The 25,791-nt window shown below is 37.6% G+C and overlaps 1 protein-coding gene across 4 annotated transcripts in view; it reads left to right on the plus strand.

Annotated features, from left to right (window-relative positions):
- frmd4bb (FERM domain containing 4Bb) overlaps positions 1-25,791 on the plus strand; it is an 80,764-nt gene that overhangs the window by 41,864 nt on the left and 13,109 nt on the right. For 2 of the 4 annotated variants that reach the window (XM_079802996.1, XM_079802997.1), the window contains exons 2-15: positions 9,491-9,556; positions 9,678-9,772; positions 10,267-10,359; positions 10,565-10,649; positions 12,329-12,385; positions 12,477-12,499; positions 14,170-14,253; positions 15,314-15,379; positions 15,551-15,608; positions 18,135-18,221; positions 22,415-22,491; positions 22,770-22,908; positions 24,915-25,053; positions 25,354-25,487. In XM_079802996.1, coding sequence (XP_079659122.1) covers positions 9,491-9,556; positions 9,678-9,772; positions 10,267-10,359; positions 10,565-10,649; positions 12,329-12,385; positions 12,477-12,499; positions 14,170-14,253; positions 15,314-15,379; positions 15,551-15,608; positions 18,135-18,221; positions 22,415-22,491; positions 22,770-22,908; positions 24,915-25,053; positions 25,354-25,487 — 1,203 coding nt within the window. Of the gene's footprint in view, positions 1-6,378; positions 6,571-9,490; positions 9,557-9,677; positions 9,773-10,266; positions 10,360-10,564; positions 10,650-12,328; positions 12,386-12,476; positions 12,500-14,169; positions 14,254-15,313; positions 15,380-15,550; positions 15,609-18,134; positions 18,222-22,414; positions 22,492-22,769; positions 22,909-24,914; positions 25,054-25,353; positions 25,488-25,791 lie in introns of those variants that run through there. The other 2 variants (XM_079802998.1, XM_079802995.1) reach the window with 2 other exon arrangements.

Genomic DNA, 25,791 nt, shown 5'->3' on the forward strand with positions numbered 1-25,791 from the left:
TAAACGTTTAAAAAAAATGTCTTGGTTATGAAGACTTTAAGGGAACATTCATTCGATCATCGTGCACACATTATGGGAACGATACTTTTGAATGTTCTTTAACACTTAGCAACATTTAACCCTCTGGGGTTCTTCATTTTTCGGTCACACTCAGGACCTTCGGCTCAAAAATGACCCGGAGGGCAGGATTAAGATAAAAAAGATTTGAGCAAAATCAAGGAAATATATTTTTGTTCTATAATATTTTTTCTTTTCTTTTTTGGTGGTTTGAGATAATTTTATGATTTATAATTAATATTTGTGCAATAATTATGACCCATTTTTTCCCATTGAATATAATAAAAAATGTGTGTATATATATTATATATAATTTTTTTTTAAATTTTTTATTAAAGCTGTATTTCATTTTAGAGTCAAGCCTAGGCCTCATGAAAGCAATTTTTTAAATGAGGTCGGTGCCATCCGGTGGACACATTGAGCATTTTTATCACGCAATAGCACATTTTTACCACTATAGTGGATCTTGCGATTTATAATTTAAAAAAAAAAAGATCATAGCTTCATCGGAATGGTCCGAAACTTTATTGGTACTTGGTATATGAACACCCAAAACAATTTTGGACAGGATTTGAAAAGTCTAAGTGGTCGTAAAAAAAAATAGTCACACTCAGGACCTTCGGGTCAAAAATGACCCCCATAGGAAATGAATGGGAAATTGGGAAAAATATGAAAATACAGAAAAAAAATACACACTTATACACACAAAAACACACGCACACACAAATTAACACGTGCCATTCCAAAGGCTAATTGTGTTTTTGTGTGTGAGTTTTTTTGTCTGTTTTGCACTCTTGATGTTTTAGAGATTCACCCCTTCACTCTTGAGTCCTTTTTTTCTGCATCCTGGCTCATTTGTAGATTGTATGCACAAAAAAACTCTGTATTTTCACATTTTTCCAACATATCCAATTTCACATGAATTTCCTTTGGGGGTCATTTTTGACCCAAAGGTCCTGAGTGTGACTATTTTTTTTACGAATACAAATCCTGTCCCCAATTTTTTTGGGTGTTCATATACCAAGTACCAATAAAGTCACCAAGTCCGATGAAGCTACGATTTTTAACATTTAAAAAAATAATAATAATTCGGGTCAGAAATGACCGAAGAACCCCAGAGGGTTAATACTCATCAAGGGCGCTGTTGCACCTCTTTGATCAGAGTGGCAGTGTTGATGGTCCAGGAAAGATGCATCATTCACTCTCTATCATATCCCACAATCCTGTGTGTGTGCGGTTCAGCAGATTTCTTCTTCTTCTTTTTTTAAAGGTTTATATTGAGAAATAAGCATTGCAGTCATTAATCACTTGTGTAAAGGTTATCAGATGTGACATTTGGTGCTTCAGAAGTTAGAGGTGCCTTCATACAAAAAGTCCCAATTATTGAAAGCATATTGCTGACAGATTTCTAACCCCCACCTTCATTTGTTTTTGAATTGGTATTTTTAATGAGAAATCAGCAGTGTCGTTAAGACATTAACACAATGCTGTAGTGTTTCCAGATAAAAGTCTGAGACTTCATCTCTTGGCCGCTGCTGTTCTTCTGGTTTTCCGCTGGTTCCTTTCTAATAACAGCGTAGCATTATGGGCCGCTCAACAGAACGGGCTATAATTTCAACATGCTGCACTTTTCCACGCACTCCCGTCAGTCAAAATCTGCTAATAAACTGCAATCAAATGGGTGTAGCTGGTCCTTGCATGGCCTGATACTCAGGAATATAACAGTTGTTCTTTATTTTCCGTGGCCTGATGAAGTAATGATGAGCCGTGAGGCTGGGTTAACCTCTTCTGTCTGTTTTTTCACACAGGCATTGTGCATCAAGTCAGTCTAGGAGATGCAGATTAATGTGAACTTTTCTGAACATCAAGACACAGATGTGTTGCCCTATGAATATATTCCTCAAATACACCGGATGTTAGCTCATTAGCTAAAGAGATTTAATGAGGTTCTTAGTTCCCTATCTGTCGACATATACCACTTGGGAGCCCCAAACACCTCTGATACTTCAGAAAAGGCCAATGACAATTCGACAAGTTTGATTGACAGGTGATCTGACCAATCATAACGCAGAACCCGCCATTTTGTCCGAAAAACAAACCAGACAGGAGAGTTAGTAGATTAACGTCAGTGGACTTGAATTGGTGCGTATTGACGTCTTTCAGCCGTTGAGACGACATACCTTCTGATGTTCATTCATGTTTATTTTGTGGGAAGAGATGATCGGTTCACGTGCCGCTTGAACTGAGGCGCTACAGTAAACAATTAATTTTTATTTATTTAAAAAATGACAATTTGAAAGCTGAGACTTTGTTTCATATTCAAAGTAACCTGCTCTGTCCTGTCTGTCGGCACGTTGTCAGTGTCCTCTTTGCTCAGCGATGTATTTTTCACAGTGTGAGAACGTGATATGTGGCGTGAGAGCGCGATGGCTTTACTGAAGTAGCAGTAATGGGGGGCTGGTCTTTGCGGACAATTAATTGGTAAGAACGAGTAATAAGTTGCTGACTGCAGTTCACTTAACCGCCACCAGTGTTGCTAATAACAATGGTTTCTGAATTCTACATATAGCCCCTTTAATCATTATTTAAAAAAATGTAAAGGCAATTTTGCTTTTTCAAATATCATTAATTAATCATTCATAAATATCAGAATTGTTTTGTCGCACCACATTCTGTTGTCCATTCTATGACATAATTTCCTGTTTTATGTTTTTGTATGTTGGTTGGATCACATAACTGTTAGTCTCGCCATGACTTTTGGCAGACAAGCTGTTTAACATTAATACGTTTTTTTTGATTTTCATCTTTTTATTTGGTGTGTTTTTCTTCATTATGATATCAGGGCAGTTGTATCACTAACATTTCATGCACCTGACACTTTATGCACTCAAAACTATCAAAATGAATTGTAATTCAGAAATTAAAAACATACATACATTTTTTTAAATGTATTTTTTATAGTGATGCACTGAAATATTTTTTTTTTTTACTGAAACACAAAAAGTTTTTTATTTAGCTGGAAAACGAAAGGTTTATGTAATTAAATTTGGGTAATTGCATAATTAATCTTAGTGACTTAGACTTAGACTTGTTCTTAGGTGATAAATTAAACTAATCGCAGTAAAGTTCTTCGGCAATGAGCCGCCTCGCGATATTTCAGCCAAAAATATTTTTTACATATTACAATTAGTATATCCACTTTATGTGCATGAATTAAATGCGGACACGGTCAAAACACGTCATTGGAAAAGTGCTAATTAAACATAAATGTTTCAGTCAATGTTTACATCCCTCAACTATTTCAGCTGAAACTGATTTTTAGGTTCTTTTTGCTTACTCTTCTGAAACTCTAGAGGTCTTTTCTCAGTAGAAAAATGTGCAAAACAGGAGATTTACTGTAAGCAAATGTCTCCATTTACTTTGCATTTAATTCTATTACTGTTTAAAAGAAAGACATAGAGAGCTAAAACTTCTGATGTACACTATACTGCCAAAAGTATTGGGACGCCGCTCCAAATCATTGAATTCAGGTGTTCCAGTCACTTCCATGGCCACAGGTGTATAAATCAAGCACTAGACATGCAGACGCTTCTACACACATCTGTGAAAGAATGGGTCGCTCTCAGGAGCTCAGTGAACTCAAGCGTGGTGCCGTGATTGGTTGCCACTAGTGCTGTCAGTTAAACGCGTTATTAACGAAGTTAACGCAAACCTATTTTAACGGCGTAAATTTTTTTATCGCGAGATTAATGTTCTTTTTGGCCTAACAAACTTTGTAGTTTTTTCACATGCTGTTGCAACAACTAGTAACGTTAGAAAAACTACAACACCACTCCGGATGTAGATAGACCGGAAACAAAACATCAGGCACGCTGCGGCTGCCCACACTTGTTTGGGCCATTAAAAGAGTAGACATGGATGGCAAGCGTGAGACGCCGAAATGGATGCCAATAGTATTCTGAATGGAAAGTTTTCTTTTAAAAAGTTGCCAAATGGTTCCATTGACAAGACCAAAGTGGTCTGAGGCCTAGTCCACACGTACACGGGTCATTTTATTACCGGAGTTTTTCCTTCTCCGTTTTAAAAAACGCGTCCACATAAGCACGGTTTTAAAAAAATCTCCGTCCACATGAAAACGCAAAACCGCGCTATGATTGGCTGCTTGATTTCCACATGGGTCCCATCCACGGCACCGATGCACTGATGCCATGGGCTCAGTGAAACCCTTCTACAAGTTTACTTTGGACTCAGTGACAGGTAACTGTATATACACAGGGGCAGGGCCCAAGTGGACTGAAGCTTCACACACTTGCCTTACTATGTTGTATTATTGTATTCTGGCGCCTCTGTTCTGCAATACAATGAGATAACTGCGCATGTATCTGTATATATGTAATAAACGCTGTTAGCAGAGTTATTAAAAGTTACGTCCGCCATTGCATAGACTCCACTCATGTATAAACAAAAGCGATAACGGCGCACATTTCGACTTAACAAGCCGAAATCTCCGGTTTCACCGTCTACACGACAACGCTGTAACCGGAGTCTCTAAAAAACTTCACCATGGCCGCAGTTTTCAAAAAAGCCCGGTTTCAGTAACCGGATACTGCGTTTGCGTGTGGACAAACAGCCAAACCGCGTAGAAAAAGCTGCAGTTTTGAAAATACCCGTGTTCGTGTGGACAGGGCCTGAGCTATCATCGCAGCACGAGCAGTCTGAAATACCACTTAATGGCCAGGCGTCAAAGCCAGGCAACAATGGATGACTTCAGACAGAAACACATGGATACCACAACTGCACTATAGGCTGAGTCCTAGCTTACCTTGCATGTGCACTTTGTAATTTTATTTTGTATCACCCTGTTTTGATCCCTTAGAAAGGGCTGTTGAAGGGGCTGTTTGTGCGACAAAGTATTTTTTTCACCCTTTTATTGATGGACAGTGTTGCATTGTATGAACGATTATTTGCTTCAAGTGAGAATGTTGGTGTGAAGTCGAACACTACAGTATGCCAGTGTTGTTTTCAATAAAACAAACATTTGCCCAAAGCAAGCCGATCCACTTTTCTATGTTGATAAGAGCATTAAAATAAGAAAAAAATAATGGGACAAAAAGAAATCAAGGGACATTTAGAATAAACAAAAATGTGCGATTAATTGTGAGTTAACTGACATTAATGCGATTAATCGCGATTAAATATTTTAATCGTTTGACAGCACTAGTTGCCACCTGTGCAATAAGTCCATTCGTGAAATTTCCTCACTACTAAATATTCCACACTCAACTGTTAGTGGTATTATAACAAAGTCAATGTCAGCGCATGCTGAGGGTCACAGTGCGCAGAAGTTAATGCAAAGCGTGGGATGCAGTGGGGTAAAGCACGCCGCCACTGGACTCTAGAGCAGTGGAGACGTGTTCTCTGGAGTGACCAATCACGCTTCTCTGTCTGGCAATCCGATGGACGAGTCTGGGTTTGGCGGTTGCCAGGAGAACGGTACTTGCCGGACTGCATCGTGCCAAGTGTAAAGTTTGGTGGAGGGGGGATTATGGTGTGGGTTGTTTTTCAGGGGTTGGGCTTGGCCCCTTAGTTCCAGTGAAAGAAACTCTTAATGCTTCAGCATACCAAGACATTTGGGATGTCATTAAAGTTCATGTGCATGTAACTTTAGGCAGACGTCCCAACTTTTGACAATATAGTGTATCTTTCCTGTGGACGTTTGAACCCAATAAGCATTTCACCATTGAACCCCACACACATTTTTGTGGAGCTATAGGATTGTTATGTATATTTTAAGCTGTGTTGCCATGTAAATCCTTTCACTTTGTGTCAAGCAGTAAAGTAGGAGGGATGGTAGCAGCTTTTTGGGACACGTGGACAGGCCGCAGAAATCGATGTGGCAGAGCCTGGTTTACTTTTGGAAGCAAAATGTCAGGATTGTGTGTGTGTGTGTGTGTGTGCGAACAAATCTGCCCTTTAAGTCTCCATATGTGCTCGAAAAGGACCAGTGAAACCGTGAGCTAAAATCGTGACTGGCAGGGCAGCCCAGGACTGCGTCCCCACAAACCTCAGCTCTTTCCTTCGCTGCCTGGCCGGCCTCCCAGAGTCTCCAGCTCTAACCTCAGCGCACAGACGGCAAAAAGAAATTCCCCTTCCATCCTCTCCAGGGGCTCAGCGGAGTCTCCACGCACATGGGGAATGTAGTCGAAACGCATGTCACCTAGTTGGCGATCTTGCACGAGGGAGCAAAGATTAGGAGGTGGTGAAAGAACGGTCTGTCTAGAGTTTGACCCAGAAAAGGTCCGCTTGCGTAAGAGAGGGGCGACCCGGGTACCAGCCGGTGGCGGGGCGGCCATGGCTTGGGGCTTAGTGTGTGGGGTGGAAGCTCTGCTGCTGCGGAGTGGCAGTTTCATATGGCAGATCGTCGTGTGGATGATCCGGAGGTGTTACCTGCAAAGGATGAGGTCATGCCAGCAGTGCTTACAAACCTGCTTCTACCCGGGCCACGTCTATCAGGTACTGCCGGTCTTTTGTAACAGCATGGGGATGGCGGTTGCTTTGGCACTCTTGGTCTGTTTTTGGTTCTTTGACTCTTCTACCATGAAGAATATAGTTTGGTCTTTGTTTCTTATTTCTCAAAGTCTGCCAACTGAAGTTTGAGATTTTAATATGAAACGCATAATAAACTCGATCTGAACATTTCCCATCAGGCTGAATAATCGTATCTATCCATATTTACAGCTCTATTCTCTTATTTAGACAAAAATGGTCTTGTTTTGTCTACTTTTATTTCTCTTTTTAATTTAACAATGTCAACAATGTTGATACTTTAATACATAACTGAGATCTTCAAACATAACTGAGAAGTGTGAGTTATTTTTTTCTCTGGCCATGATGAGTTGGAAAATCTGAGATCAGAAGCTTTTGGATTTTAAAAAAGAAAAGTTGTGATGTTAAATAAAGATAAATATGTGAGATTGATATTGTTACTATTATTACTAGTTGGCCTACTGTATAACAAACTTGTGACATTGATCATATACTGATAGTATAATTTGTAATGAAACAATTAATTATGAAAATGCCAAATACAAGCTGGATCCTACTGTACATCGTTCATTGTATTGCATTGTTAAACACAATAAAAAGTTAATTTTCTCCAATAAACAGCTCATGAAAACAGAAAATTAGACACTTTTCCAGGATATCATAATGCAATAACTGAGAAATTCAGCACGTTTTCAGCTCTCCTCAGTGCGGATGAAAGATGTGAGCTATAGTAAGAACGCATGTTTTCTTAGAACTAATCTGAGTCCACTAAAAAAACGTAAAGTATTATTATCCACATTTATCCTGACCAAAGATTATATCATATTTTAAATCATTTGGACTCGACTTTTACAAGAACACCTCAACAGCTACATGAAATTATACATCAACTCCACCACAGTATATTGTAAACAGACATTTTTGGTATTGGTCGGTTTATAGCACAGTCTTTGTGCCGAACTGAAAAACAAAGCAATTTTGTGCCGTTTTTGTGGTTACATAAGATTCAACTGGTTTGTTAACAGATGTTTTTATCTATTTTAACTTCACTTCTTTGTCCAACATCCTGTTGTTATTTTCAGTGACAGAAAAATAACTAGTTTCTGTTTTGTTCTGCACACCAAATGTGTGTTTTTCCACAATAATCTGTGTGTGCATGGCATCTGGTGGTGCAGAAGATACATGAAGAAAAGAGCTTTTGAAAGGGCCAGTTTATGCTGGTTAAATGCTTCTCATTAAAAAAAAGTTTCAACGTTTTTTTGAATTTGTCACCAAATTGACCCTACATTAGCAGTGATACAAAAATAAACATACAATGCCTATTGACATTATGCACGGAGCCATTTTTGCGCTCTCCTTCAACCCTGTAATGTTCAACCCTAAATGTAACATGAATGTAACAGGGTTCTGGAAGAGATACATCATGGGTTATTTGTTTGCTTGTTTTGGTCGATTGTCTCTTTGTTTTGCTTCAGTTGTTTATTTATCATTTGTTTATTAATTGGTTTGGTTGATTGTTTTGGTTGGTTGATAGTTTTTGTTTGGTTGCTTGCTTGCTAGGTTGGGTGGCTGGTTGTTTGTTTGTTTGGTTGGTTGCTTTATTTGTTTGTTTTTTGCTGTTTGTTTATTTAGCTTGGTTGACTGTCTGGTTGGTTGTTTATTTAGTAGATTGGTTGGCTGGTTTGTTTTTTTGGTTGGTTGTTTATTTTTTGTTGTTGATTGGATGTTTGTTTTGTTGTCTGGTTGGTTGTTTATTTAGTAGATTGGTTGGCTGGTTTGTTTTGTTGTCTGGTTGTTTGTTTGTTTAGAAGTTTAGTTGGCTGGTTTGTTTTTTGGTTGGTTGTTTTGTCTGTTTGTTTGTTCATGTGTTTGCTTGTTTGTTTTGGTTGGTTTGTTTGTATGTTTGGATTGTTGGTTGGTTTTCTGGTTTGTTTGTTTTCTTGTTAAGTTGAGTGGCTGGTTGTTTCATTGTTTATTTGCTTTTTGCTGGTTGTTTGGTTTGTTGATTGGATGTTTGTTTTGTTGTCTGGTTGTTTGTTTGTTTAGAAGTTGCTGGTTGTTTGCTTGTTGTTTTTGTTTCATTGTTTATTTGCTTTTTGCTGGTTGTTTGTTTTTTTAGAAGTTTAGTTGGCTGGTTTGTTTGTTTTGTTTGGTTGTTTGATTGGTTGGTTGGTTGGTTTTTTATGGTTTGTTTGTTTGCTTGTTATGTTGGGTGGCTGGGTTTTTGATTTTTGTTTGGTTATTTATTTGTTTTTTATGGTTGATTATTTGCTTGGTTGGTTGGCTTTTTGTTTATCTTTGCTTGGTTGGTTGATTGTTTGTTTAGTATATTGGTTGGCTGATTTGTTTTTTTTTGTTGGCTATTTATTTATTTTTTGCTGGTTGTTTATTTGTTTGTTTGGTTGACTGGCCGTTTGTTTGTTTGTTTTTGTTTGTTTTGTTATCTGGTTGGTTGTCGGTTTAGTAGATTGGTTGTCTGGATTCCAAACTTACTAATCATGTAGGTTAATCACTTGAATTTGAAAATAAAAATAACAATGTCTAGCAGTAATGCTGAAATGAAATGTATTTTCAGGCACTTGAGAATTAATCAGCCATTTGCAGAAATGTCTCATCTCCATCTCAATATGCCACCATAACAGATTTTTTCTGGATTGTTTTGGCTGTTGCTGCTGAGAGATGCCTTGTGATTTATACCTTTTGATGGCAGTTGTTATGTGAAAATATTTCTGTCTGTTTACTTTCCCATACACGTGTATGTTTTCCAACTGAAAGAGGTCATTGTACAACTTGAATTCTGAATCTAATATGTTAAGTTGGTGTTCAGTGTGTCACTATAGTGAGGAGAGAAGGTGTCAATCATCTGAATTCATATCTGTGTCCACAGATGACCGAGGGACGACTCTGCCAGGTGCAGCTCCTGGACGACAGGAAGCTGGAAATGTTGGTTCAGGTAAAACGTCTCACAGTTCTGATCCCAGCTCTAGTCTATTACACCTCCCACTCAAAGTGTAATGGACCTCAGTAAACCTCCCTGTCTCACATCATATTGATCAATGGATTTTCTCTCGCAGCCGAAGCTGTTGTCTCGTGAACTCTTGGATTTGGTCTCGTCGCATTTTAACCTCAAGGAGAAGGAATACTTTGGGTTCACCTATGTGGATGACACGTGAGTGCCACTTTTTAATGATGTTGTCTATAGAGGTTCCTTGTTCCCAAATTGAACTTTTGGAAAAACAATGAATATGCAAATGAGCCCCGCCTCCACTCACTCACACAATATCAGAAATCCACTCGCTCAACTTTACTGTCCCGCCCCCCTCGTAACAGGATGGGGTACAAACTTTTTTTCACTACTTTTTTAAGGAGAAAATACTCAGCAATGGTGTTGACTTATGAATTTACACATGGTTTGTCTTAAAGCATGTTAAAAACACCACATAGACATATAAACAACATAAAAAATTAATTAACTATTTATATATAACAATGTTTCAGTCATCACTGAGGCAAAATCTCATCTAGTTGTGCTCAGTGGAGTCCTGTTGAAGTCGTCTCTGTGCAGATGATTTTCATATATTAGTGTTGAATTGCAGAGCGTTTACTGGGTTGAATAAGAATGTCTGATCGCACATTTCATCCAGATTAACTTTCCTCTTCCAGTGGTCAGTGCAAATGGTTGCAGCTGGACCGCAGAGTGCTGGATCACGACTTCTCCAAGAAATCAGGGCCTATTGCTCTTCAATTCCTGGTGAGGTATGTGATCGCTACCTCATGATGTCTTAAGTCACATGACCGCATCAACCACAGAATGCAGCACATTCCTGGACTGAATCACTGTGGTGCCGCTCCAAAGAAGCACCTTGTTTTAGATTTGAAGTGAGGTTTTTGTCATTTGGCTACGACTCGCCCTGTTTATTACGACGAAATTGCGATTAACTGAAGGATTTGTCATTTGCAGGTTTTACATCGAGAGCATTTCACTTCTAAAGGAGCACACAACTGTGGAGTTATTCTTTCTGAATGCTAAGTCTGCCATCTATAACGTGAGTACTTTTGTGTCTGTTTACCCACTGAAGTGATTCACAGTCTCATTCCTCGCCTCCATAAACAATTAAAAAGCCACAGACCTCAGAGTGTTAATGTACCAGTTATTGCATCCCGGGGCCATAGAAGAAGAATGTGTAACCGATTCGCTTGTGAATCAAGAAAACAGAGCCATTCCTCTAAGATTCTTCACAACCATGAGGACTATTTTGCGTCATTGCAGCATGGGCAACAACAAAATACACTCTTCGTCATGGCTCAACACTTTATGAGCTTGCGGCAGAATTGGATGTAATACAGAGGAAGCATTTGATTTGTATGGAAGCTTGGTTCTAGCCTGGTCTTTCATTTGTACAGAATCTGGCCACCCTCCATTGACAAGCGTTAACTTCCTTCTCTGTTGAAGTTTAAAACTATTGGATCTGCCATAACCAATCGCTAATGATGTATGTCATCTCAAACTAGCGCAAGCCATCAACGTCATCGTTCTCACTCACTCTGTTTACCCCCCAAAATTTCACGATATAAACTCGCAATTGTAAGGGAAAAAGTCTGAATTGTGAGTTTATATCTCACTATATCTCAACATATAAATGAATAAAGTTAATTCAGACTTTATTTCTCGCAATTCCGAGTTTATAACTTGCAATTCTGAGAAAAAAGTCAAAATCGTGAGATATAAACCTGCAATTGTGAGGGAAAAAGTCTCAGTATATCTCAATATATAAAGACTAAAGAAAATGCTCATAATTTTCATAAATGCTCACAAACTTGTGAGTGTTTGCTTTGGTTGGTTGGTTGGTTGTTTTTGTTTGTTTGTTTGATTGGTTCGTTTTCTGGTTTCCTTGTTTGCTTGCTTGCAAGGTTGGGTGGCTGGTTGGTTGATTGTTTGTTTATTTATTTGTTTGTCTAGCAGTTTATATCTCAATATAAAACAATTATCAATTCTGACTTGTCAAACTCGCTCAAATTCTTACGCTTGCCCATTTTTCCTGCTTCTAACACATCAACTTTGAGGACAAAATGTTCACTTGCTGCCTAATATATCCCACCCACTAACAGGTGTTATACATATAAAATAAAGTAAATTCTGACTTTATTTCTATTTCTATATTACTAGTTTATAACTCGCAGTTCTGATAAATAAAGTCAGAATTGTGAGAATTAAAGATTTGTGTTTGCTCTGAAATCTTTTATTTTTATATTGTGTCTGCTGAGTGGTTGTTGTGATTGTTATCGGTGGCAGAAAGCGACAGCGGTTATATGTTCTCTGTCACACACACCTCTCTCAATCTATTTTGCTTTTCCACGGCTCACTATCCGTTCCAGTGAAATCACAAACATAATGTAAACATGTGTCTCCAACATACAGCGGCAATTTTTCTTTATTATAATAAACGCTTCTATCAAAGCAGTTGGTTCAGTGACTATTTCTTATACATGACAGACTAGTTATTTATGAAAACAGTAAAATATAATTTTAAATTATTTGTGTGTAACCTAATTATTATTCATGAGCTAAGCCATTTCGCCAAAAACAAATCGACACCCATGGCAGAAATATCACATGCATAGTTTCTCATTACATTAATAAATGGACATGATGAATATGATTTCAAAGCATTGTGATTCACAGCATGTATTTAAAAGTGACGCTTTGCTTGTTTGTCGTCCACAGGGTGACATTGAGGTGGAGAGCGAGGTGGTTTTTAAATTAGCTGCTCATGCATTGCAGGTAGGACTATCAGAGCTTTTATATATATATATATGACATGTTCTTATTTATTTTAGTCAGTGTTATGTATTAAATGTATTTTGTTTTACAGGAATCTAAAGGAGACTATACAAGGTGTGTAGTTTTACCACACTTATTTATGACCTTGTAAAAATGTCTTTAAGTGTTGAAATAAAACTTGAAGAGTTTTGACCCGGGACAATAAGAAAGGCATTGCAGGACGTCTGTGCACTGATATATAAAACATATACCTATTTATACTGTATATATTCTTTATATTAATTGGTTGCTTCTATAGAGAGCAAAATCACTATTAAAATAAATCTCTCTCTATCAGACAGTGCAGTGATGCAGTGAATCCAAGATTATGGCAAAATACATTAAGGGTTGTTAATTGAGAAGCAAGGTCAGCATGAGATTAGAATAATGTAATAATGAAAGTTCCTCGGGTCAGAAAAGTTTTAAAGTTTGACAGAATATTCTGTCATCATTTACTCAGAATCACGTCTTTCCAAACCTATATGACTTTTTTAATGGGGTTATTTAGTGGAATGTTCAAGCTGCTGTTTTAGAAATAGCTAAAAAGCATGTTGATTCTGACTTTCAGGTCTAAAATGAACCATAAAAGTAGTCCACATGATTTGTGTGCTATATTTAAATCATATGGTAGCTTTTAATTTAAGCTGTTATTCACTTTACTAGAGCAAACCATATACAAATTAGTTTGTTTATTGTCTAATCATTTTGTGAAAAATAATGACATCGTTACATCTCTGTACGTTATTACAACCCCAAATCAGAAAAAGTTGGGACAGTATGGAAAACGCAAATAAAAAAAAAAGAAGTGATTTTTAAATTTACTTTGACTTGTATTTCATTGCAGACAATATGAACACAAAATATTTCATGTTTTGTCTGGTCAACTTCATGTAATTTGTAAATATGCATCCTTTCCTGTCATTCAGACCTGCAACACATTTCAAAAAAAGTGGGAACAGGAGCAATTTAGGGCTAGTAATGAGGTAAAATGGTTAAATAATGATGTGATTTGAAACAGGTGATGTCAACAGGTGATTGTAATTATGATTTGGTACAAAAGCAGCATCGAAGAAAGGTCTAATCCTTTAGGAGCAAAGATGGGCCGAGGATCGCCAGTTTGCCAACAAATACATGAGAAAATTATTTAAATGTTCCTCAAAGAAAGATAGGAAGAGATTTGGATATTTCACATTCAACAGTGCATAACATAATTAAAAGATTCAAGGAATCTGGAGGAATGTCAGTGCGTAAAGGACAAGGGCGCAAGCCTAAGCTGAACAACCGTGATCTCCGATCCCTCAGGCGGCACTGCATCAAGAATCGTCATTCATCTATAAGCGATATCACCACATGGGCTCAGGACTACTTTGGCAAACCTTTGTCAAGTACCACAATACGTAGTTACATCCACAAATGCCAGTTAAAACTGTACTGTGAAGACCAGGTTTTTGTTGGTCAATGGCGCAGACGTTTTCAGTTCCTCAAAATAGCAACGCGCCAACAATGCGCCTGAACACACCTGGTTTTCAGACCAGCACGCCCATGGGCGCGCGAGTGCATTTGCTATTTAAACAACTTGGCGCTGGATGTGAAAATGATAACCGTTTCAGGCTGAAACTAGCAAAAAAACACTAGCGTCGCACCTGGAATTTCATTGTGCCGGGTGTATGAAAGGGCCCATTGTGTTAAAAATGTCAGTTATTGAATCTTATTGCATGCTGACGGTGTATTTTTGTTGATTTTAGTGATGAAAATACCAGAGCAGAGCTGAAGAAGCTTCCAGCATTGCCCACTAAAGTACTGAAGGAGCATCCGTCTCTAGCATACTGGTAAAACATGTTTTTACACAGCTATTTCAATACAGAAAACACGCTCACACTTTATATTAGGAGACTTGCACTACTATGTACTTGCATCAAAAAATTAGTACAATGTTGTCTATCATTGTGTATCAAATTATTAATGTTAGTACATAGTGACACTATATATATATATATATATATATATATATATATATATATATATATATATATATATATATATATATATATATATATATATATATATATATATATATATATATATATATATATATATATATATATATATATATATATATATATATATATATATATATTACAGTGTATGTATAACTAGCTTATTAAAGGTCACATATTATGCAAAATTCACTTTTACAAGGTGTTTGGCTATAAATGTGTGTTGACAGTGTGTGAACACAACCACCCTACAATGATAAAAATCCACCCACTCCTTATTTTTTTAATCCCCATTAAACAAAAGCAGTCTCATCAGACAAGCCGTTTTGATTCTCTGGGAATGTGATGTCACATTCCTCATGCCCCGCCCATGGCCGCTGACTGACAGCCCTGCATCACCATAGTTTCCGAAAACAACAGGCCAATCAGAAGAGAGGCTCATGAATATTAATTAGACAGGCCTGTTCTTATCAGAGCTCCTGAGAAAGGATATATTGAGATGGTTTTCGGTACTTATACCGCAAATATATATTCGTAAGGACAACAACACCTAAAATAAAACTCCAGAAAGGTGTACAAAATGGGACCTTTAAAAAAATGAAGTGTCTTCCTATTTTGTCTGATATGTTTGCCTTATAGTATAATGTTGTTTAAATACTACCAGTGCTGATCTGTCATTTAAGGTAGCGGCACAGACAGCCATGAGATTTACATTCAGGGCAGACGAGTCAGTGGTGCTGAAGCTGCATTTATAGCCTTTTATGAGAGCTTTATGGCTGATGATCCGTGCTGTACTGTCTTTATGCTGAGGTTTGGGGGGAGGGTTGCCTCATTTCATGGGTGGGGAATATATCCTCCGTGGAGCAGATTTCATCATCCTTCTCTTTTGCAGTGAGGAGCGTGTGATTGAGTACTACAAGCTGCTGAAAGGGCTCTCCAGAGGGCAGGCCATTGTGCAGTGAGTATCAGAAAAACAATGATTAGCCTCAAGGGGGCGGGTCATCGGGAGGGACATGATTTATGATTGGCTGCTTAAATCCTTCACGCCCACACCTCAGGCCTGCTGAGTGCTGATAGATCCTTAAGATGCTGCTAAACATCAATCTTAACTTCATTATGTTTGTTTTAGGTATTTGACCCTGGTGGAGTCGCTGCCCACATATGGAGTGCATTATTATGAAGTAAAGGTAAAAACTACCTGCAAAGTATAAAGATTAGACCAACTGCTATACTCTTTTATGCATGGGTCATAGTGTCACATTTGAACTGGGATTTTTTTTTATATGTAAATATTCACTATATTGCCAAAAGTATTGGGACACCCTTCCAAATTATTGACTTCAGGTGTTCCAATCACTTCCATGTGAATTCAAGCGTGGTACCGTGATAGGTTGCCACCTGTGCAATAAGTTCATTCATGAAATTTCTACACTACTAAATATTCCACGGTCAACTGTTAGTGGTATTATAACAAAGTGGAGGCAATGGGGAACAACAGCAACTCAGCCACGAAGTGGTAGGCCACGTAAAATTCTCTGGAGTGACCAATCACCCTTCTCTGTCTGGCAATCCGATGGACGAGTCTGGGTTTGGCGGTTGCCAGGGTCTTGGCATGCTCCCTATGAGTTGGTTGCATTGCTGTTTTGCGACTTTTTGCCACTCCTGGTGAAAACAATTCAAGCAGCTCAGCTTTATTTAATGGCTGGTGACCCTCTTGATTAGCCTGGTCCTACGTATGGCATCTCAAACTAGCACACGACATCAATGTCATCGTTCTCAGCCACTTCCTCTGTTCGCTGATTGGACCGGTATCTGAGAAAACCAGAGAATATACCGCAATCCCAGATGGAGTACTGAAGGAAAATGAAAATTGAGTGGAAGTAAGTAGGAGGCCGGAGCCAGGCTAGCTCTTGAACAGATTCCAGAGGTTTTCAGTGGGGTTCAGGTCTGGAGAGTGTGATGACCATGACAGGGTCTGGATCTGGTGGTCCTCCATCCACACCTTAATTGGCCTGGCTGTGTGGATTGGAGCGTTGTCCTTCGAGTTGCCCTTCATTGTCAAAACAGAAGGAAGCATGTTTTCTTCCAGGATAACCTTATACGTGGCTTGAGTCACACGTCCTTCACAAAACAGATCTGCCTGATTCTGATCTTCTCTGATGATTCCAGTTTTCAGCTTTGCCCAACACCTGGCCCTCTAATGGTTTGGCAGAGTCCTGGAGAGGCCTACAACCCACAGTCTCTCCTACTGTGTAATTTGGTGAGGATTGGTGATGATCTGGTGGTTCTTCAGTAAAGCTAGAGTCGGGCAGATACGTCTTTGCGAAGGATGCTGAAAGAATAATTGCTTCCTTCTGCTCTGACAGTGTTCCCCAACTCGAAGGATTGGTTTTTCCCACAGGACAATTCCCACAGCTCCAATCCACACAGCCAGGCCAATCAAGGTGTGGATGGAGGAATCATTTTCAATAAAAATATCTGTGAATACAAGATATCAGAACACAATAAAAACACAGAATATATTTAATTGTATATAATTGGCTGGTATTTAGCTCTGCATTGCTAAAATAATATTTATCACTCGCGTTCTGTCAAACGATAAAGTTGCTTGATCCACGATTTAATCGGATAGTGCCAAATCCATTCAGATTTGACTCAGAATGTTGTGTTTTGGCAGAAATGTTGCTATTTATTAAAAATGTTGCTGGTACAATATTAAATATTGGGTAATATAAATATCTTTCATAGAGGTTGTTTTTGTAGTTTTTCATGTTTTTACACTTGTTTTATTGTTATTGTTGTTTTTTTAGAAACCATATCCATGGTAACGAAGAGCATGGTTTTACCTGTTTAACTTTTTGGTTCTAATGAATTTTAATTGAAGTAAATTTTAATTCAGATTGAGTTAATTAGAGCTTGAAATATGAAATATAAACATCTAGCCTACATTAGGTGTTAACTCTTTAACAATGTTACTGTTAGGGATAGATCTGAAACACACAAAATATATATTTTGAAGGATGTTGGTAACCAAACCATTTAGGTTAACCTTGACTTCTATTAAAAAACAGACATTTCTCAAATTATCTTTTATGATCCACAGAAAGAGAGTCATATAGGTTTGCAATGACATTAGGGTGAGCAGTACATTTAGCTGCTTTACGTAATACTAGATCAAAATCAGTGCTTTACTGTCAAGTACATTTCTATGTGACAAAAATTAAATATTAATGAAATACTGTATTTACAGTAAATTCAATAATATGTATCATTATTTGTTTCTCTCCTATTTTATTTATTCATTTATATACTCAAATTTAAGGCCTTAACCCCAGAAAAACATTCACGGGTGAACTCGTGGGTAGGATGGGATGGATTTGTCCAGGGCCAAATTTTATCCCCAGTCCAGCCCTGCACACACCCATACAGAAAATGCTAATTATGAACCAGTTATGTTATTTTGAAAATGTATGTTTCTAATAAGTAACTATATAAGAACGTTTGTCCCCTCTGTTTAATATCTTGGGCATTTTTGTTTATTTTTGTGGCATTTTGCAAAAAACAAGTAATGGATCATACGTGTTTTGTGTTGTGACTGAATCCATTTAGTGTACATTTTTAAACATTTCAGTATTTATTTATTTAATAAATTAAGCACCAGCCGTTTAAGCTGTCGATGTGTAACTAATGGAAAGGTCTTTCTGGTCTTCCAGGATAAGCAAGGTATGCCCTGGTGGCTGGGCATCAGCTATAAAGGCATAGGACAGTATGACCAACAGGATAAAGTCAAACCTCGGAAGGTACGTTGCGTTTTCCTGCCTTTCGGCATTTGGGGAAATATGTGTTATCTAAACATAATCTTGAGTCATTGTACAGAGCTCAATATCCTGTGATATCAGGCTTTGATTTCCCCAGATGTGACTAATAGCATGTCGGCACTTGCATTCATATTTTATTTACTCTTGAGACCACTATGATGTTATGGAAATGAGGCGTTACATTCAGCACATACAGTCTGTACAGGACATCTGCTTGTGTTATGTAACACAATGAAACACAGTGATGAAACTCACAGGTGAAACACCACTTGTATCGGTGTGTGTGGCTTGATTTTGTTGCATAATATGTACAGAATTGGAGAATGACAGGAAATTATCGGATAAAGATTATGGCACACTGATAATTGTAACGTCAGTTGGTTTAGAAACAATAGAGAGCAGGATCCAAATGCAGTTATATAATGTTTATTAACAAAATATAACACAATTATAATCCATTGGGGCTTTCGCACCGGGTAGTTATAGGAACTAGGCACCAGGGTGGTTCCCCAAGAACTAAAAGTTCCCCTAGGATCATTTTCCTGGTTGCATTCGCCAGGCTTGTTGTATTTTGACAGCGCTGAGAACGGCAGTGCCTGAGCACACACTCTCCTATTCTCCATCTTCATTCGTTTACGATCTGTTTATCAGTCCTGTCTAATACGGTATTAGATGGAACTGCTTTATAAAGAAAGTAGACAGCATATAGACAAGTATTTGCGTTTGTCGTGTGGTTGATGTCCAGTGTCACTAGTTGAGCAGAAATACATAATCATGTTTCTTTTGGTCCCCTCAAAGTTGTGTTGGATTTTCTCTTTAGTGTAAAGGTTGGGAGGTCCATCCATCACTGTGTTCCTTGTTCATAGAGTTTGTTTCTGGAGGAAATATATAGACTATAATCTGTGTGTGTAGACGTTTTTTTTTAATGGCGGGTACTGGTGTTTTGCGTGTGTTCGGCCAATCAGAGGACACTTATGTCACTGGTAGTTCCTATTGTGCTGGTTTAGACCCGACTCTGAAGTAGGAGCTAGTTTAGTTCCCCTAAAAAGGAGTTCCCAGTTCCTGCGGTGCGAGCACGCCGAAATCTGGGTACTTCCACCAATTGTTATAGAAACGATAAAAAGGTTCCTCCGGTGCGAAAGTCCCTCGTGTAACAACTAGATGGTCAAAACCAAGGCAAACTATACAAACTATGACAGAGTCCAAAAAGCAAACAAACAGCAGAAGATTAAGACCATAAAACATGACGAGGGAAACGCTCAGAACGAGCTCAGAGCGAGCGCTCAGAAATGCAGTGTGACCCTAGCAAGACTTTGCAAAGAGTGAGAGAAAATACAGGGCTTATATACACAGACATTAACAAGCTAATGACACATAGGTGGATGTAATCGCACGATAATGCGTCAAGGCAAAGGTTTATGGGGAATGTAGTTCATGATGGAATAGCAAAGGACTTTCAAAGGATCGTAAGCACTCGGCACTCCGGCTGGCAAGCGTGCAGTCATATACTGAATTATATAACACATTACACACACATGACATTATGAACTGAACAACTGGTTTAGTAATCTCCAGCAGGGTTAGACCAGGTGGAGCAGTGGCCCAGCCTGAGTGCGAGTGATCCACCCTGAGCTTTAGATCAGTTTCACTCCGGAATCCCAGAAGGGAGGAGAGCCGGAGACGCTTCAGTCCTGTGAGGAGCTGCTCTGGTATCTGAGTGATGTCATGCGCAGCAAGGCTGGGCCGAGACCGCATGCCTGAAGCTTCTGTAGGAAACCTGATGAGACAAGTCAGGCTCAGCGAGTAAAGACAGCTTCAGCAGAGTAGACGGTAACATAATGAAGAAGCTCAGGATTTGATTAACATCATTTAACCTTCCGAACCACCGGTAAGAGGCTCTAAAAGCTGGATAATTCAATTTCACACGTGAAGTCTTGAGAGTTTAAACTAGAGAATGTTCTTGTGGAAAACCTGCAGACACCTTCACTGAAATGTTGTGATGACGTATAGCATAGAAGGTGAAAGTGTTTTTACTGTATGTTATAATGTTTATAAATATTAGCAGAAATGCTTTTTTTTTTTTTCTTCAGCAACCATACACCTACTGTGTTTAATGATAGAATAACCATAAATAATGTAGGGTTACTGTCTGCAGGGTTAATATGCACTTAGCGTTTACAAATTTGGGGTCGGTATGATTTTTTCTTTTTTTAAAGAAATGTTTGTTCAGTCAGCAATGACTAATTAAGTTGATCAAATGTGACAGTAAAGACCTTTATAATGTTGCAAAGGTTTTCTATTTTAAATAAATGCTGTTCTTTTGAACTTTCTATTCATCAAAGAATCCTGAAAAAAGAAAATTACGATTTCCACAAAAATGTAAAGCAACAGCAGCTGTTTTCAACATTGATAATAATTATAATAATTAATTTATTATAATTAATAAATGTTTATGATCATCAAATCATCATATCTGAATGATTTCTGAAGGATCATGTGACACTGAAGACTGGAGTAATGATGATAAATTCAGCTTTGTTCAGAGGAATACATTTCATTTTACAACATATTCAAATAGAAAACAGCTATTTTAAATTGTAGTAGTATTTCACAATATTACTGTTTTACTGTATTTTTATCAAATAAATGCAGCCTTGATGAGCAGAAGAGACTTTTAACAAAAACAGAAATATTAGTGTCCCCAGATATTTGAATGGTAGTGTATTTGTATTTAATATGATGGAATCAACTTGAGTATGAATGTAGTTTTAATAACAGTTTGTAATATTTCACTCATAACTGAAAAACCTTCTCACCTTCATCTCATGGAAGCTTGGTTTCACCACAGAATAAAAAAAAGGGTAAGTGCCTTTTTATCTCAATATTCTGACTTTTTTTCTCAGAATTGTACGTTTATATCACGCAATTCTGACTTTATAACTCACATTTCTGACTTTTCTTTTAATTGCTAGTTATAAAGTCTAATTCTGAGGGGAAAAGACTGACTTTTATATATCGCACAATTCTGACTTTATTACACACTTGCTTACAATTGCAAGTTAATATCATACAATTCCGAAATTGTCCGAATTGAGAGATGTTAACTTGCGCCTTTTTATCTCACAATTCTGAGAATTGCGTGATATAAACTCAATTGTGAGAAAAAATTTTTTATTCTGTGGCAAAAACAAGCTTCCATACATGCTGTGTGCTGTTATTTTTTCCACAGAAGAAAGTGAGATAGATAGTGACCATGTCTGCTCAAAAAGGACTCAAATTTACAGGGTTTTTTTTACAATCGCTATGACACATTTCTCAAAAATGCATTCAATGATGACATCTTTCAAATGACATTAATTCTTTTCTCATTTCGACACAACAACCGCCAAAACTCTGTGCCAATTTGCACATGCTTACAATCTGTTTAAACTGAAGTTCAAAACAATAACATAATACAAAACTGAATAAGACAGACATTTGCTAAATTTCTATAGTAATATTTTAATGAGATATATTCTGAATCTAAAAAATGAAATACTATCAAAGCAATTAGATGAAACTGAACTCCTACACAAGCGTTAGATTTTCAGCTTCATTACTTAGGAATAATTTTGTACTGTAGTGTAAATATGGACCATGTAACATATAAGCAGTAAAGAGTGTCATTCTTGTTTTGTAAAGACATTTTACAAAAGAAATCATTGTATAATGTTACCTATTGTTAGTGTTTTTAAGGTCTGCGTTGTATGATTGACGTGTGTTTGTTGGTTGAAAACCTTTTGCTAGTGTTCAGGAAGAGTTGATTTGAGACATGGATGAAGTATTTTGGTAGTTTTAGTGCATTTTTAATGTGAAATTAATTACTGTGCCAAAAATGAAAGTTGGTTAGGAGAACTGTGTGAAGGGTTTTGAAAAAATGACCTAAGTATTGAGAAATGTGTCCTGACTATTGTAAAACACTGTAGGTCAATATTTACTGATAATACTTACCCACCCACCCTCCCTTCAGATGATTTAGCTTAAAATCAAAACATTGCTAAAATCCTAACTGAATGGAACCGAATAGAAATTGAGGATTGCTTTGGTTGCATACACAGCTGTGTGTCAGACATGCTGTGAGTCATTTGTCTTCTGGAGCCCAGTGAAAGTCTCACATGTTGTTTTACCTGCTTTAGCTCTTCCAGTGGAAACAGTTGGAGAACTTGTACTTCAGAGAGAAGAAGTTTGCTGTGGAGGTGAATGACCCTCACAGGTGAGGAGAAATTGAGGTTTTTGGAGATTGTGTGTGAGCATAAGAGATCATAGGAGGGCACCTTATACACACTACCGTTCAAATGTTTGACAAATAATAATGTGATCAGGGCAAGTTTTTATTATTATGAGCTAATAAAAGGTTAGTAACTATTTATTAAAAATGTGTCTTGGCATGCATTGTGTTGTTAGCCACTATTTTCTGCCGAGTGTGAGCGCGAGTGTTTCCTCTGTGAGTGTATCCCAGTGATCATTCTGCGTGTGTGTGTCTGCTTGTAGGCGAACGGTGACTAAACGCACTTTCGGCCAGACCGGGCTGGTGATCCACACTTGGTATGCCAGTCACTCATTGATCAAAACCATCTGGGTCATGGCCATCAGCCAACACCAGTTCTACCTGAACAGAAAACAGAGCAAAGTAAGTACCCATACACATGTGCGAAATGAAGTATTTTTACTCTACTCAAGTACATTTTTCAAGTATCTGTACTTTATCAGTGAAAACTTTGACTTCACAACATTCCAAAGCATAATATTGTATACAAAAAGATTTACTTGGGTACAAGTAAGAAAGTACTACATTTTATTAAATGATATTCAGTATGAAACGCAGTGCAGTAAAAAGAACAATATTATGCTTTGGAAGTAAAAGTTTTCCAAAGAAAAACACTCAAGTAGTGAGACATGAAAAATGTACTTGAGCAGAGTAAAAATACTTCACTACTGTCCGCCTCTGGACACATGACTGTAGATTGCTCATATAAGTACAGTAGATTCATACGGACTGACGAGATTCAACGCACCCAAATCCAAACATTATAGCAGGCGTTACATCATTCCTGAATAATGAAACATTTCCTAGTATTAATAATAGTCGCTCTACACCCACTGTCTAATTAAATCACAGGTGTGTTGTGTGTGTGTGTGTGTGTGTGTGTGTTTCATAAGTATTAGTGTTTTAAAGTTGTTATAGTCTCTTATTTAACCTAGAGCAATTAGATTAGGAAAGTTTAAAGGGATAGTTCACCCAAAAATGAAAATTAGCCCATGATTTACTCACCCTCAAGTCATCCTAGGTGTACATGACATTCTTCTTTCAGATGAATAAAATCAGAGTTATACTACAAAATCCAGGCTAATCCAAGCTTTATTATAGCAGTAATGGTTGTTCTGTTTTTGAAGTCCATAAAAAATGCATCTGTCCGTCAAATAACTGCTCCACGCGGCTCTGGGGGGTTAATAAAGGCCTTCCGAAGCGAATCGATGAGTTTGTGTAAGAAAAATATCCATATTTAAAACTTTATCAAGTAAACTTTCGGCCGACCGCCTTCCCTGTTCAATTTCTGGAAAAATTGTTGAAAGTGCCCCTGCCGATGGAAAGACTAACGCGACCAGGTCCGCTCATCATGACGTCACGTACACATCTTGAGTTTCACTTTCAACTTTCAACACTTTTCAACAGAAGGCCAAAAGTTTACTTGATAAAGTTTTAAATATGGATATTTTTCTTACACAAACGCACCGATTCACTTCAGAAGGCACGTTATTTGATGGACAGATGCACTTTTTATGGACTTCAAAAACAGCAACTATAACTGCAATTATAACGCTTGGATTAGCCAGAACTTTTGTAATATAACTCTGATTATATTCGTCTGAAAGAAGAATGTCATATACACCTAGGGTGAGTAAATCATGGGCTAATTTTCATTTTTGGGTGAACTATCCCTTTAACTTTATTATAAGTACACTTTATTTTGATGGTCCAATTTAGACATTCTTCTGACTATAAGTAACTTTGCAACTACATGTCAACTAACACTCATTAGAGTATTAGTAGACTGTTAAGTTACGGTTAGTAGAATATGCTTGTAGTTGCAAAGTTACTTATAGTCGGTAGAGTTTCTGTTGGGGGAGCATCACAATAAAGAGTTAGCTGATATTAAGCAGACAGTCTACTAATACTCTCATGAGAGTTAGTTGACATGTAGTTGCAAAGTTACTTATAGTTAGTAGAATGTCTAACTAGAAGTGGACCATCAAAAATATGTTTTAAGATTGTTTTGCTAACATTCGCGTTAAGTTAATGTTCTCTGAACATTCAAAAAAATTGAATTCAAATTATCGGTAATGCAGATATTAAGGAAACAAGTAGTAACATTTAAAAAACGAGTATTCAACTAAAACATTTTTCAAAAAAATCTTCATGAATGATGCAATATTTTGAGAGCATTATTTAAGATCAGATGCCTTTGTATGAACATCCTATTAACGTTACTGGAAGAACGTTTGTTTATAACTTTGAGAGAACCTTGCCAGAACGTTCCGTGTTAGCTGGGAACCCATTGGAAATAAAAGCACAAATTAGATTTTTTCTTTCTTTCATATTTCAATATCCTATTTCCTTTATATATTATTTAACAGGCAAAAATCACCACAGCCCGAAGTTTAGGAGACATCGCGACTGACCTGACAGAGAACGGAGCATCAAAGATGAACAAACTGAGTGCAGCAGTGAAAAATCAGCTCATCATGGCCAGTAACGGGAGTCTCGTCTCAACAGGTACATGAGCTCTCGTCTTACCCTCGGGATACTTAGAGAGTAGCTGATGATTGAGTCAGAACTGAAACCTCTGTTTGTCCACGTCAACACACAGCGGCAGATCTCTGTTCGCTTTATTTAGCCGCCGTTAATGAGCTGCTCGCCTCGGATGGCTTCTTTTCCTTGCTTTTTCTCAAGACTCACTGACTCACCGAAATGTCATTGAAGTTCATGTGCTTTAAACAGTCTCAACATGATATTTTCTTTTATTACCTGTCATTATGAATGCATTCATTATTGTATGAATGCATTATTTCACAGGTTCGGCAGACTCAGAAATGAACGACGACCAGAAAAAAGAGAAACTTGCCGAGTTGAGAAAGAAAGAGAGGGAGATCCAGGATATACTTAGCCAAAAACTGACGGAGCTGAAGGAAATTTGCCTGCGAGAAGCTGTAAGAGCAAACAACAACTAAAAAATTCCCTTTTTAACTGTGTTGTAATTACACTGAAAAACATCCAGTCTAATAATGAAATAAATAGTCCATATACTATGTACTGTTAAAGTTATATTCAATTATGTAGCATGTGTTATTTGTAGTGCATTACCCCAACACTGGTTATATTGCATTTATATAAACAAGTAACAATTTTTTTCATATACAATACTTCATTCTATATGTTTGTATCATGACCGCATTTATTAGTGCGACTGGCCGACTATATATTATCCCTAACGTATTATTTTTGAGAAAATCA

Source organism: Gobio gobio, assembly GCF_949357685.1.
Source record: "Gobio gobio genome assembly, chromosome: 21".
Lineage (NCBI taxonomy): Eukaryota > Metazoa > Chordata > Actinopteri > Cypriniformes > Gobionidae > Gobio > Gobio gobio.